The sequence below is a fragment of the Podarcis vaucheri genome (genome assembly GCF_965113315.1).
Source record: "Podarcis vaucheri genome assembly, chromosome: 6".
NCBI lineage: Eukaryota > Metazoa > Chordata > Lepidosauria > Squamata > Lacertidae > Podarcis > Podarcis vaucheri.
In genome coordinates, this window is record NC_138764.1 from 84,355,516 (window position 1) to 84,370,095 (window position 14,580).

At 41.0% G+C, this 14,580-nt stretch overlaps 2 protein-coding genes across 3 annotated transcripts in view; both read right to left on the reverse strand.

Annotated features, from left to right (window-relative positions):
- PABPC1L (poly(A) binding protein cytoplasmic 1 like) overlaps positions 1-14,580 on the reverse strand; it is a 149,717-nt gene that overhangs the window by 74,108 nt on the left and 61,029 nt on the right. The gene's annotated exons all lie outside the window — the stretch shown is intronic.
- The window catches only part of STK4 (serine/threonine kinase 4), a 64,363-nt gene that overhangs the window by 30,926 nt on the left and 18,857 nt on the right, over positions 1-14,580 (reverse strand). For both annotated transcript variants that reach the window (XM_082226210.1, XM_082226209.1), the window contains exon 10: positions 144-295. In XM_082226210.1, the coding sequence (XP_082082336.1) occupies positions 144-295 (152 nt within the window). The remainder of the gene's footprint in view (positions 1-143; positions 296-14,580) is intronic.

Genomic DNA, 14,580 nt, shown 5'->3' on the forward strand with positions numbered 1-14,580 from the left:
AAAGTATTATGCATTTTTTCTTTCACCTTTATATTGTTTCAAATATTTACTAGGATTAAGGATTATTTCTCCTTTTCTACAAAAAAATAAAAAATAGAAAAGCAAACTATGATTCTAGAACATGCCGAAAGTATTTTACTTACGAATTCATAATCACCATCCTGAGGAACTCTCCAATCGGAGGAATATCTTTCTGGTACATTCCTTCCATAGTTGTTTCTCCGATTCTCTTTTTCTTTTTGCTCAAAATAATCAAGGAAAGATGGTCTGACAGACTCCATTGTTTCATCCCTTCCTACAAATATATTTAATATACAAAATAGTATTAACTCAAAAGGAAAATGTTTAGCATTCCACTAAAATAACTATTTAGCACATTGCTTACAACAATACCAACACATGATGGAGTTGCTAATTTTAAAAAGCTTCAGAAGAGAGGAAATGTTCAGAGCTTCTCAGTAGAGCAAGTAATAGATAAATTATCAGCACATCTCTTGAAATCTAGAAACAGGAAGATCAGGTAGATAATAGGGAATATTACATCTCCTTTAGCCAGAGGTCCAAAACTGAGGCCTAGTCTTCCCCAACCTATGGCTGTGATGGCTGGGGCTGATGGGAAATGTAGTCAAAAGCATATGGAAGACACCTGGTTGTGAAAGGCTGCCTTATAGTCTTCTTACATAAATGTCTGTACGTCAAAACCCAGATAATAGCATTCAACTTTTTCTGCCCTCCACCCCAATTTTACTTGCTGAGAAGGCTGGGCGTTTATTTCACATGGCAGCAGGGCAGTCATTCATGCCTTTGTACCTCTTGAGACTAGACCACAATCATGCAACATGGTTCATCTTTCTTCCTGATAGGAATGGGCCATTAGGAGATTGAAATACAAGCACAGCATTGACTCTAAAGTGGTACAAAAATACAAGGCATAAAGAATACACCCACCCACCCACTTGCATAGGCTTAACAATTTGTTGCATATAAACATATAGCTTATAATAATAACATAATTATGTTAATGATACTGTCCATGTACTGAGTAGTTCACGTCACATTCAGAAGCACTCAGTAACTGTCCTGAATTTCCATCCCTGGAAAAGTCTAAACCTGAGGATTTTCTGCAAACATACAACTTCAGCCATTAAAAAGCATAGCAGCAATCCTATGCATACATACTTTGGGAACCAGCCCTTCTGAATGCAGCTGGACTTACACATATAGGATTATGCTGCTAAGCAAGTATGAGGAACTGTAGAGCACAGTATTTTGTATCTAAGTGACTATTCTCTCACACTGGTTTATTATGTTTTAATATTTTACTGACATCGTTCATAAGGGGTAGGCTAGAAATAAAATTTCTGCAACACTGATTGTGTATGTCATGCCAGACTATTTGCAATCTGGCAGTGGAATGGGAGGAGGGAAAGGCAAGGGAGAGCTGCCATCCATCCAATATATTTTAAGTTTGGGGTATATTAAAAATGTATAAAATGCTTTCCTACAGCATGGCTCTCAAAAGTAGTCATAAAAAAACCCCTCAGTTGTAAAACACACAGGAATGACAGCTTACATGAAACCTCCATCTCAGACCATGACCGATACAAACGTCTGCTGGAAAAAGCAGCCAGATTTTTTACTATCTGCCAAAAGGTAAGAGTGATGGCCAGGTGGCTCTCCCTAAGTGGGAATTTAGCACAACCACTGGGAAACTCTCTACCTGGGCCATCACTTAACTCATCTATAAGAAAATAACCAAAACGTCTGCAGCACTCACCTCAGGAATACTGCAGGTATGCTAATCACAAATACAAATGTGTTAATGAACAAGCACATAGAATGTACATAGAATGATAAATGTAGTTTGAAGGTGCCAAAGTTTTACATTCTCAGAAAATGCACCTTCTCAATACTGCCATATTTTTCTGTTGTACCCTTATCTACCCAAGTCTCCAAATAAGAGACTGGACCAGGGTTTCCCAAACTTGAGTCTCCAGCTATTTTTGGACTTCAACTCCCATCATTCCAAACTAGCAGGACCAGTGGTCAGAGAGGACTGCAGTCTAAAAACAGCTGGAGACTCAAGTTTGGGAAACATTGGACTGAACCCTGGAATTCTAGAAGCATGCTAGCAAGTTCTCAGTTCTGTGCAGAAGCAAATCGATGCACTCATTTTCCTCATGAGACATCTCCATATGTATGGAATTCACTTAAGTGACCATCAGTGTGTCTGCAAAACAATTAATGAGGAGAGGACTCGAGATGAGTCCTAGGTCCATATATGCTCCAAGCATATTTACCAAGATGACTCATGGATATTTTCCCCCAGTGTGATGAATTGCTGTATGCATTATCCCCCTACACGTACATTATGAGTTCACTCTGCAAGATCAAACAATGTACTCAAAATTATTAAGACAAAAAGAGAGAGACCTACTTCTTTTTGAAGTTATAGCTCTTTACATATTGCAGTAAATCTTTGAACGCATTAAAATGCCTAAAAAGGCAAAAACAATGATCTTTCAAGACTTATGTAGAGTTAACGTGTTCCAAGCATCTTCATTATAAATGAAGAAACAGATGCTGCAATTATATTACGGCAAGGATTCCTGACCGACTGACAGCCACCAGTACTAGCCATTGCATGGAGAAGAGCCAAAATTCAATGGCTGAATACTAGTTTTGTATGCAGGTGGCAAGAGCTCAAATCCTGACATCTATTCTGTACATTAAGCAGACTTAACTTCTGGGATCTTAGGTGGCTGGAATGGGAAATACATTTACCCAAGAGAGACACCGCCAGTTGATATGGTACTTGGTTAGATGGATCAGCGGTGGATGGATCAGTTGGTAGAGCGTGGTGCACATTCAATGCCCCTAGGGGACAACTGCATATTCCTACATCGCAGGAGGTTGGACTAGATGATCCTCAGGGTCCCTTCCAACTCTATGATTCTATGACCCTTACGTAAGGAAACTGCATTTTTGTCTCCTGCCCCTACTTTGATGCCTTATGGCAGGATGCAATATATCCTCACTTCATTTTTGCATAACAACCATGCAAGGATACATTAGGCCATGGACCAAATATGGTTCTACAAGCCTGGCCCCATGCCGCCCCACTCCAGCCCTGAACTCTGATAATGCCTCTCTGCTTGCAGTCCTTGAATGGCCTTTGCTTGAATAATGCCTATTGTTTTTCTGGATAGAAGACAGAAAGGAGTGTAGAATGGATGCAGAAAGTAGCCTAATGTACAAAACTAAAATACACATTCATTGTTTCGGCCACGTTTGCTTCTGACCCTGCCTATTATTGGTATAGAGAATGCATATATGTATGTAGGATCTTAAATCCATTAGACTTTAAAAGGAGGATAACAGAAGCAAACATGAAAGCAAATCCCCTTAACGATAAGAAATTATCACTTCATAAAACATTCCAGTCCAAGATATCAAGAGAAAGCTTTAAATATAATAATAGAAAACCAATGGTCATTCTGGGTTAAAAGAAAGTTCAAGTATAAAAATAAATGTGGAAATTTCTGAGCTATTGAAGATAAGCAATTCTACTGCCCACTGTAGTTTTCCCCTTCAACAGACCTCATTGTACACAATCAGATCAAGAAAAGCTATGCAGGAAGTCAGAACACAGAAGAGTGCAAAAATGCTAACATACCACTGGATGATTATTTGGTACATCAGAACTTAAACCACAGGGGTGGGTGGGTGGATGGATGGATGTGTTTAGCAAATAGAAATACATGTGTTATACTATACCCCTTGGAGATCTTCTCATAAAAAAGGGGTGATGAAATCTTTTTGGCCCCATGGGCCAGATGCTTATGTGGTAGTTAGAGTAGAAACTTTGGTTAGCTGTCCTACTGTTCATAAGCAGCACCTTAGTAATGTAATGGTTACATCTTAGCTAGTAATGGTTGTTCACATGTGCCAAAGAGTTGATTGATGGCAGAAGTCGTCCATTAGCAACTGGCCCAATCTATACCAATTTGCCCTTTTTTCAGAATACAGTGGTACCTCGCAAGACGAATGTCTCGCAAGATGAAAGAGTTTTCCGTTTTTTGAGTCGTTCCGCAAGACGAATTTCCCTATGGGCTTGCTTCGCAAGACGAAACGTCTTGCGAGTTCTTGCAAGTTTGTTTACTTTTTCTTAAAGCCGCTAAGCCGCTAATAGCCGCTACGCCGCTAATAGCCGCTAAGCCGCTAATAGCCGTGCTTCGCAAGACAAAAAAACCTCAAGACGAAGAGACTCGCGGAACGGATTAATTTCGTCTTGTGAGGCACCACTGTACCTTGTTGTCCAACACAATACCACCACTGATTGATTATTACATTATTATAAGTTTACAGTAAGTAACACCCCAGAAACAATTCCATGTATTAGATGCAATGATATTAAAGTGAACAAACAAAATCCTGATGCGGTGCTGGAATTTACTCCAGAAATAAAAGACTAAACACTGCAGATGTATTTGATATTATAGGGGCCAATATTTTTAAAAAGCTTAATGTTAACAACTCAGTATTGTGGGTTGCAGGGTGGGAAGGTGGAGAGAGGAAATTAATTCAAGGGAAGACAGAATAGTGACTGTACACTGCACAAGATTTAAGGTGCAGCTTAGATTCTTCATGACAGTGAGTTCTTATTTCTATTTTTTCTGTATTTCAAGAAAGCCACTTTCCCTTAGACCCAACTTTTCCAAGTTGCATTGTGGGAGCAAACTGGGAGAGGAAGATTGTAACGTGGCATGAGTATCGTGGCCTTCAAACTGCTAGTCTGACATAGCATCACAGTGTCTCAGCTAATCTTATTTTGCTACATGAAAGACCCTTGATGCTCAACTCAGAAGTGCAAGCCATTCTTCCTTCTATAAACTTGACATCTGAACTGTGCTTTCTGTTTTAATACACTTAACAGAAGTTAATTTAAATGGCCAAAACATGAAGTCACTTATTCAAGGCAACCCAAATTGGAACTTGAGAGTTATTAAGCTATCAAAACACTAGACACCCACATACTCTACCTAATTGAGAATTATGCATAATTCCAATGCCTGACTACACTTATCTTAACATATGTAGCTCCAACAAAATTCTGTCTTGGTTCTAGAAACTGCCACCTACACCAGATTACTAACGTGTGACTGCTGTTAAGAGCTGCTGATTGCATGGTTTCCCTTACATTCAATATTTTGGAACCAAATGTGCCAAGTGTGAATTATTAATATCAAATAATTCAGCTTTTCTTCCTCTTGTTTGCTGAAGCTGCTAAGAATCTAGTATTCTGTAGCTAAAAGGTAAAGGTAAAGGGACCATTAGGCCCAGTCACGGACGACTCTGGGGTTGCGGCGCTCATCTCGCTTTACTGGCTGAGGGAGCCGGCGTACAGCATCCGGGTCATGTGGCCAGCATGACTGAGCCGCTTCTGGCAAACCAGAGCAGCGCATGGAAATGCCGCTTACCTTCCTGCCGGAGGTAGGATTATCTAGTTGCACTGTGTGCTTTCGAACTGCTAGGTTGGCAGGAGTAGGGACCAAGCAATGGGAGCTCACCCCGTTGCGGGGATTCGAACTGCCAACCTTCTGATCGGCAAGCCCTGGGCTCTGTGGTTTGGAAAACTTTTGATTTTATTGCTGGTAACCAATTAAGCTTTAAAAGTTTTTAAATGATCTAAAGAATGCAAAACCCATATTAAAAGGTTATACATTCCGTATTCAATGAGTTAGAATGACAACCATTTTCATTTGTTCATTTACTATATTTCTACCCTACCAAAAAGGTTTGTGATGGTGGCCCACAAATAAATTCAACCAAAAAAATAAATTCAACCAACCATTGAAGCTCCAATAAATAGAGGAATGATACAAAGTCAAATACAGTGGTACCTCGGTTGAAGAACAGTCCTGTTTAAGAACGATTTGGTTTACAAACTCCGAAAAACCGGAAATAGTGTCTTGGTTTGAGAACCTTACCTCAGTCTAAGAACAGAATCCAAATGGTGGAAGGGTACCGGCAGCGGGAGGCCTCATTAGGGAAAGCGAGCCTCGGTTTAAGAACGGTTTTGGTTTAAAAACGGACTTCTGGAGTGGATTAAGTTCGTAAACCGAGGTACCACTGTACTGGTTTGCTTCTGGGCACAATTTAAAGTGCTGGTTATGGCCTATAAAGCACTACACAGCTTACATGAAAGCCAGCTGAAAGACAATGCTTGACTATTAAACAAAATTGGGGAAAGGAGCTAAGAACAGAAATTGAAGAAGCAGTTTGGAACAAGCTATAGACAAAAAAGCCTTCCTAAAATCAACATCATACAATGGAAACAGAATGGATGGGCAATTGCTTTCCTTGAGAAACTAAGCGATGTATCCGATATGGATGTTTTTGTTGAAATATGGCACCCCTTTCTAAAATGTTCAAATGACTGGCAGCCACCAATTACATATATAGATTAATAGGGAAAATTGGCACATTTGTCTTCTGTTCTGGGGGAGTAGGTGGGAGAGGAGAAATCCTTTGGAAACGTAATTATCATTAAGCCAGACTGTAAGCATATGACAGACGAAAAGCTTTAAAGGGGTGCTTTACTAGAACAGCATGAAAAGCAGTTAACAACTAGTTCCCAAGGGCCATAATTCAGAGGTAGAGCACCTGCTTTGCAAGCAGAATGTCCCGGGTTCAATCCTCAGTACCTCCAGATAGGGCTGGGAATGTCCCCTGTCTGAATAGTCAAGTGAAGACACTATTGATCTAGGTGAACCAATGGTCTGTTTTGGTATGAGGAAGATTCCTATGCTCCTGGGCTGGTAGATACATAGCTGTCAACCGTCCCTTATTTGGCGGGAAACTCCCTTATCCCAGCGCCGTGTCCCACTGCTGTCCCTTACTGATGAAGTCCCTTAATTTTCCCAGGTTTCAAAGGAAGCCGCTCCTCTCCCTCCCTCCCTGCCGGCCAGGGAGGAGGGAGGCTCCAACTGTGTTGCTTGGCTGCGTTGTTCACCCAATAAGGGGTCAAAGAACGACTGGGGGGGTGGAACTTGCATGCCTTGTGCCAATCAAATCGACCACGTTGCCCGGGGACTCGCCTTTGCTCAGCACTTCCCAGCGGATAGGTGACGGTGGTTTTCCTTGCTGCATCCCCTTTATCGGGTTGCTGTGCTGTGGGAACCACCCCTTGAGGCTTCGTTTGGCTGCTGGCTGGGCTTTCTGCCTTTGGCTCGGAGGGGCTCAGAAGCTGAACATACCTGTGCCTGAAAAATCCCTAATTTTGGCTGCTGATCCCTTATTTTTGAGGCTGCTGGTCTCTTATTTTCAAATCTGTAAGTTGACAGTTATGGGTAGATGTGGCTGTGCTAATAAAGGAGGATGCTTGCAGTACAATGCTTACAGAAGATGATAGATAAGCTATCCCTTGCACAGAGCAAAACCATTACATAATCAGTACAAGGAGGCATGCCCCTACAAGGCAGCAAAGTCTCATTTATACCCAATTATTTATGTTCTCCATCAATGGAAGTGAAGCAGCAATGAAGTGCTGAATGGTTGGACAGATTAATGCTCATCTTCTTGAGTCAAATGCCTAACATCAATAGTGCTTTATACGCTAATTATTCTCAAACGGTGCAACTTTTTTCTAGGTAAGAATATTCTTCCAAGTGAATCGTCATAGCTCTAACATCAAATAAGGCTATTTTCTAAAATGGCTTACCTTGTTTAATGATGCACAGTACTAAGGGCCAATGCAATGACAAACAAAGACTTCTGCTATCAAGCAACCTTCAGCTCTCCCTTATATAAAATACCAGGTCGATAATACTTTGCCTGTGACTGTAACCCAACTACACATTTAACGGATGTCTTCTGAGGCTCCTGTATTTAATTACGCTCCGTTTCAGATCTTTGATTTTACAGGGAAAATAGAGCCATTGCTCTAAATGAAAAATGACCAGTGAAAGGTTTACCGAACTGAAGCATTTTAGCTTAAGTTTTCTACTGAAACTTTGGGTAAAACAGCAGCAAAACATCCAGCATAAGGCTTCCAAGATCTTATCAAGTTCACAACACATACATAGTTTTACATTCACTAGCGATCTGTTACCACTACTAAAGATGCAGTCCAGTGATAGTTAAAGCAATCTGTTTCCAAATAAAATTTGTGGTCATTCAGTAAGTCAGGCTCCCATCAGTAGCTTCTGTAATGAAATGTAGAGCGAAAGTACAGATAGGGAAAAGGGTGGAAAGAAGCAAAGCGTTGGGTCCCACAGAGAGACTTCAAAATATATCTGCTGCATCCAGATGAAGTTGTTTCAGAAATTACAGGAGCAAAAGACTAAAAACCCACCCACCTAGATTTATCTGCAGAGAGAATATAGGGCACATTACAGAGATATAATAAATTTCAGCTACAGCTGAAATTATGAAATCGGAAGTGAAAGATCCACTGGTCTGTCAAACAAAACCCATCTTATCTGGAAATCAAAGTTCATGGTGCTCAAGGCTACTGCTAATGCAGAGGTATTTATTTCTATGTCAATAGTTCAGGAGGAAATGCTGCAAAGAGCCTCAGGTCCAGAATTTAGCATGGAAATTATTTTTAGCCCCTGGACCAACTGGGTGGGTGAGTTCCTCTTAGGATAAAGACAGGCAGGTGTGGGGAACCTGTGACCTTTCAAATGTTGCTGGACTACAACTCCAGTCATCCATGGTTATTGGACATGTTGGCTGGAGCTGAGGTTCAACAAAGTCTGCAGCTTCACAGGTTCCTCACCTGTCTTAGGATGTGTCTTTCTTCCAACACTGAGTAAACAAAACCAGCCCTAGCTTAAACATAATTAAGAGCTATGGTTTCTAGGTGAAAGGGTATGATCTACAATCACACACATCCTTGATGCTGGATGGCAGAAGTGTTTCTTCAAGGTTCAGGGGACAAGATGAAGAATCCAGTATCAGTATATTCACATAACAAGGGCGGGGGGGGGGCGGGGCGGGTGGAGCATATCTCCTACTATATCTGAATAGATTGAGAAACTTTGGACCACAGTAGCTATGATTAAGCTAACTTCTTACGAAAGAATAAACACAAACCAGCCTGGCTAGTTTATGGGAAAATATGTATTTTGGGTAATGTTTCGGAACAAGTTCAATGATAATGTCTACCCCTATGCTGCTTTCAACATGCTGTAACAGTAGTTCTTTATGCTCTCTCTTTGGTTTATTCTTAATAATAATAATAATAATAATAATATGATATGCAACCAGACTGGATTGCCAGCTCTCATCTTTTAAAAATGAGGCACAATTAATCTGTAGCATATTTTACAACCTCACAATGAAACAGAAACATTAACACAGATTTGTTCTGAATTACATTCTACTCTTCTGAAGACAGACTTTCAAAAAAGTGGATGAACATGGGGCATGTATTATATTTAGACAGCTAGATTTGTATCCAAGATTCTTTTGAAGGCTCAGGGGAGCTTACAAAGACATCTATCTAAAATATGCCAAAATATCTTCTAAATATAGCATAGGAAGCTGCTCTATACCAAATCAGATCACCGATCCATTCTAGGTCAACACTGTCTGCACTGACGGGCAGCAGTCAGTCTCTCTCTCTCTCAAATACAATAGCCTAGGGTTATCCCAATGAAATTGGTTAGCAGCAGATTCTAGACAGACAAAATTACTTCCCTGTAGATCATTAGGTGCCCCAAGTCTTGGTGATGGCTGTCAGATTAGAAAGGGATTAAAGACAATTACAAAAAAACGGGTCTATCTATGAGCAATAGACACAATGGCTACAGGGCTCCTCTGTGTTCAAAGGTAATGTGCCAATGGGTATAAGATACTGGGGAACTATGATTGGGGGGCAGGGGTTTCTGGCTTCATGCCCCAATTGGATCCAGCTAGCCACTGTAGGGAACAGGATGCTGAACTAGATAAAGTAGACATTTGGTGTGATCTAGAAGTCTTACTGATAAAGGCCCGAAAATCCAATATAATTCTGCCCCCTCCCGCACACTAAAATCCATTGATTGGGGGAAAAAAATATGTTTTTGCTTGGTACCCAACAGATAGGAGTGTTGGTGCTTCTGCTGAGGGCATTTCATAACTGCCTAGAATTACCTCTCCCTTATAGAGGTTGTTCGTACTTTGATGGAAAAAGTACACAGAGATAAGCAACAACAGATGATTTTACAAAACGGGCAGGCTGATTTGGGAGGAGGCACTCCTTCAGGTATGGGGTGCTATCGGCTTTCTGAATTGTTGCTCTAGGATACTCCTATTCATGCAGGCAGAAATAAAAAGGTTTCCAAGAGCGCTTCTGCATCATTTTATCAGAACATAAAAGGCCGATCCAATCTCTTGACTACCCAACAGATCAGACATGGCGAATCCCCTACTGTGAGCAGATGCCACAGTATGCCAACAAATGATGCAATGTTGCTGCAGGAAAATCCTTGCCACAGTACACTGAAGTATGAACTGGAGCAATAGGACACAGGGGAATCATTTCTGAATGCAGAATTCAAAAACTTACACTCCAGTGTTTCACATAGCATTCCAAGAAAAAAAAATGTTGCAGAAAATTCTGCTCTATGGTACTTGAATTTTTTTTTTTTAAAAGAATTGTTAAGATCCACCCAATTCCTTCCTACCAGTTGTTAATGCCAGTCATGAGATATGAACCACTTTGATGATATTAATGACCTCAATTCCATTGCATTTAAAATACCATTTAGTTATACTGATTATTAAAAACTATTTCCCCAAAAGACTGTTACACAAGGCTGATGAATTTTTACAGCTAAATCAATTTAACTGAATGTGAAAGGAACATTACTGTAGGAGTAATAAGGTGAAAAACAGAGCACTTGAAGCAATTTAGTGGGGCATAGCACATACAGACTCCGCAGACTGAATATGGCACAGGTCACCTTGCCAAGAAACAATTATACCAGGAAAAATTAATACGGCAAAGGTAACAAGCTGTGCGAGGCTAGAGTACGAGCCCAAAGCTGTTTTAAAGCAATTTTAATAAGGAACGTTCACCAGACTGTTTTGTTGGAACAGTTGTGATGGAAAGGGCTACAACCAACTCAGTGGCAAAGCACACTTTACATACAAGAGGTTCAGGTTTCCACCCAAAGCATTTCCAGCTTAAAGAATTCACAGCAATGCTTCTCAGAGAAGATGGTGCCCTCTTTAACTCGCGTTGTTAAACCATTCCCTTTGCACACCAGAGCAGTAACATCTCTGCTTCTCTGCACATAATCACAACTTCCATCTGTTACTCCCTCAGTTCCATATTTCCCTAGCCTATAGGTCCTTCTGCACTCTGTGTGGGTCGATGAGTGGGCTCTTTGTCTCCCATTCTTACTACTACTCCTTGCTGGCGTAGTAACAGCTCACAAGGTTTTTATTCTCCCAGCATTTCACATACTGAGGGAGTCTCAGGTGTGCACAGGCATGCACTGTAATAATAATTACAATAATAATTGTACAATAATTACAATAATTGTAGTTCTAACAGCCTGCGTAAATGGAGCCAGCTCCACTCTGCACCTCTGAATCCAGGAAGAATGTAATGTCGGCATTACAGCAGACATAGTGACACAGGTATTCTTACCACTTCTGATTGGCTTTGATGGACCTTGCATGAGTCCTGAAAAAACAGAGCTGACGTCACATCTGGGTTCGGCACTGTGCGCCATCGCGCCTAAAACAGGGGTTGCCTATACAAGAAAACCTAAGAAAGAAACCCTAAAGAGGCATGGAAGGCTGACTGCCTGACTCAAGGGCGGATTGCCTATCCTAGAAGATAGCACCTCTGGCGCACTGGCCAGAACACTGAACAAGATCTACCTGCATGGCAATGTTTTTGTTTCTGCAGGTTCCATTCCTTCCTGCATGTCTGGTAAAGCTGGGCAATGACTTGTAACATCTCCACTTGGTGTTGTTTTAAAGCGACAGGAGGCAGACTACAAAATATCAAGCGACGGCATCATTTCCTATAGGCTAGCTAAGTGAACCCATGTACAGTGACTGTATGGTGAACATTTACCTGCCTGGTAAATTACCTGCCTGTTGAATTTCTTAGAGCCAATCCACACACTACATGGCAGCTAATCCAGGTTAGCCAACAAGTGGGTGCTCATCAGGAACCCACAGAAGAAGTTACCTGATGGGTGGCTGTAGGATACACCCATTTCCAGAGGAGTCCAATTCACACATATTTTATGGGCACTCTCAGATGTGTGAAGTGGCCTCATGAGAAGATACTGTACTGTACTGTAGTAATAATAATAATAATAATAATAATAATAATAATAATAATAATAATATATTATATTTATACCCTGCCCATCTGGCTGGGTTTCCCCAGCCACTGGTTGGCTTCCAACAAAAGATTAAAAAACAATAATGCATCAAATATTAAAAACTTCCCTAAACAGGTGTCTTCTAAAAGTCAGATAGTTGTTTATTTCCGTGACATCTGATGGGAGGATGTTCCACAGGGCGGGCGCCACTACCGAGAAGGCCCTCTGCCTGGTTCCCTGTAACTTCGCTTCTCACAATGCGGGGACCAGCAGAAGACCGTCGGCGCTGGACCTCAGTGTCTTAAATATCTGTCTTTAATATTCCTGATCAACATTGCTAAGGGAGAAAACAAGTGTTCAGGTGGAAGAAGAACACCCTACCTTTTCACAACTCAAGTTTTCCATTAAAAGCTGTGAAAGAGCACCCTCTTTTGGTTAAATGTTGTCAATGTCGTGCACTTTAGCAATATGTACCATCAAGAACATTTTTTTCATAGGTTGCTTTTCTTTTTGCAAAGTTTTCGGTCTCAGGTATTAAACACAAACTTAAAACCGCTGCAGTAAAATTCACAACACAATACAATTGGCTCACATGCAGCTTAAAACAGTAAATCAGACTAAGAGACAGCATTTTAATCTCCATACTAAACCCCACACCAACCTACCTGCAGCATTTAGAAGTGAGATAGGATAGACATCCTGTATGTCTAGGGTCACCCAAATGGCATTCATGGATGTAATGGGTGTCCCTGAGGCTTCCCCCTGGCACCCATGAAGCCCCTGAGCCTCCCTGCAACACTTAACTGCCCCCTTTGCTCTGTAATATGTACTTTAAATGTTCAGATTCAGGTAGGTGTTGGTCTGACGCAGTCAAAATAAAAAATTTAAAAATAGTCCAGTAGCACCTTAGAGACCAACCAAGTTTGTTCTAGGTATAAGCTTTCATGTGCATGCACACTTCTTCAGATACACTGAAACAGAAGTCACCAGACCCTTATATATAATGGGAGGGTGGGGTGGGGTTTTTCTGATAATGTTTGCTTTTGTCAAACATTATATAAAATAAGACTGTGGGAAAGAAATGATCGGATCACAAAGTAGTAGAATGGAATAATGGCAAGCAGGGGAAAGGGAAATACATTTTAAATGTACCCTTATGCTTAAAAATAAATCCTGCAAGTATACCTACTTGCAGGATTTATTTTTAAGCATAAGGGTACATTTAAAGGCTAGAACCTTTCTTATCTGCTTTTTTTTGGGGGGGTGCTTGCTTGCTTAATTTTGCTGGGCATTTGTGAACATTAAAAACACAGTACCCACCATTTAAAGCTTGAAGTAGCGAAGAGCATTCTAGCACTTCATGTGTGGTCTAAGCTTAAGTATAGGCTATAAAACAGCATGCTTAGGTTATTAATATTGTTAGTATAAAGCTATTTAAGAAACACAAATTGGTGGTATCAACTGCTCCGCTTTGCTCCACAGCCCCAGCATAACTGCACTTATTTGTGTGCTTTAACATAGGTTTTAGAGACTACAGCTAAATGGAAACATCTGCTTTCTACTTACAGGACCTGACTACCACAGAAGGTAGAGAGGGACTGCAATGTATACTGCATGTACTCAATAAAATGGTTTTTGCAGAACACTGTTCAGTTGAATAACCTCGTGGTCCCTCCCAACTGTACAATTCTATGAAAGTTTCATTTCTCATGTTATGCTCCCTCCAGTGGTGGAAAGGAGCATTTTTCAGGAGAATGAAGACCCACAATGAGACAAAAATAGACAGCTGAACTTTCATTTTCTATAACCTACACCTGGATGTAGACCATTTTCTCTTTTCCATCCTGTCCAGCCTCCTGCCACTCACAATGCATCAGAACAGTGGATCACAATTTAAGCTTTTTATCCCGTATGGAAGAATATTTATCACCTGAGATTTAAGACATGGTTAGGCAACCCAAGGGCTTGGACATGCCACTTTCCCCTCTAACACCACGTCACAAATGGCTTTGCAAAGTCCCCTTAGTTTCAATAGAACATTTCCCCCCTGTGGCAAATGTAATGGGCAAGCTCCCTGCTTTTCAACTCTGAGAAGAGTTTGCCAAGCAGTTTCCCCAAGAATTAGGAAATAGTTTCCAAGAATGTTAGTCTCCAGGAAATACTGGGGTTAAATTCCCCCATGCCTACGGTAGCCTAAGCAGAATCCAGGCTCCAGTGTCACTCAACCAGGATGGCCCCACCATGA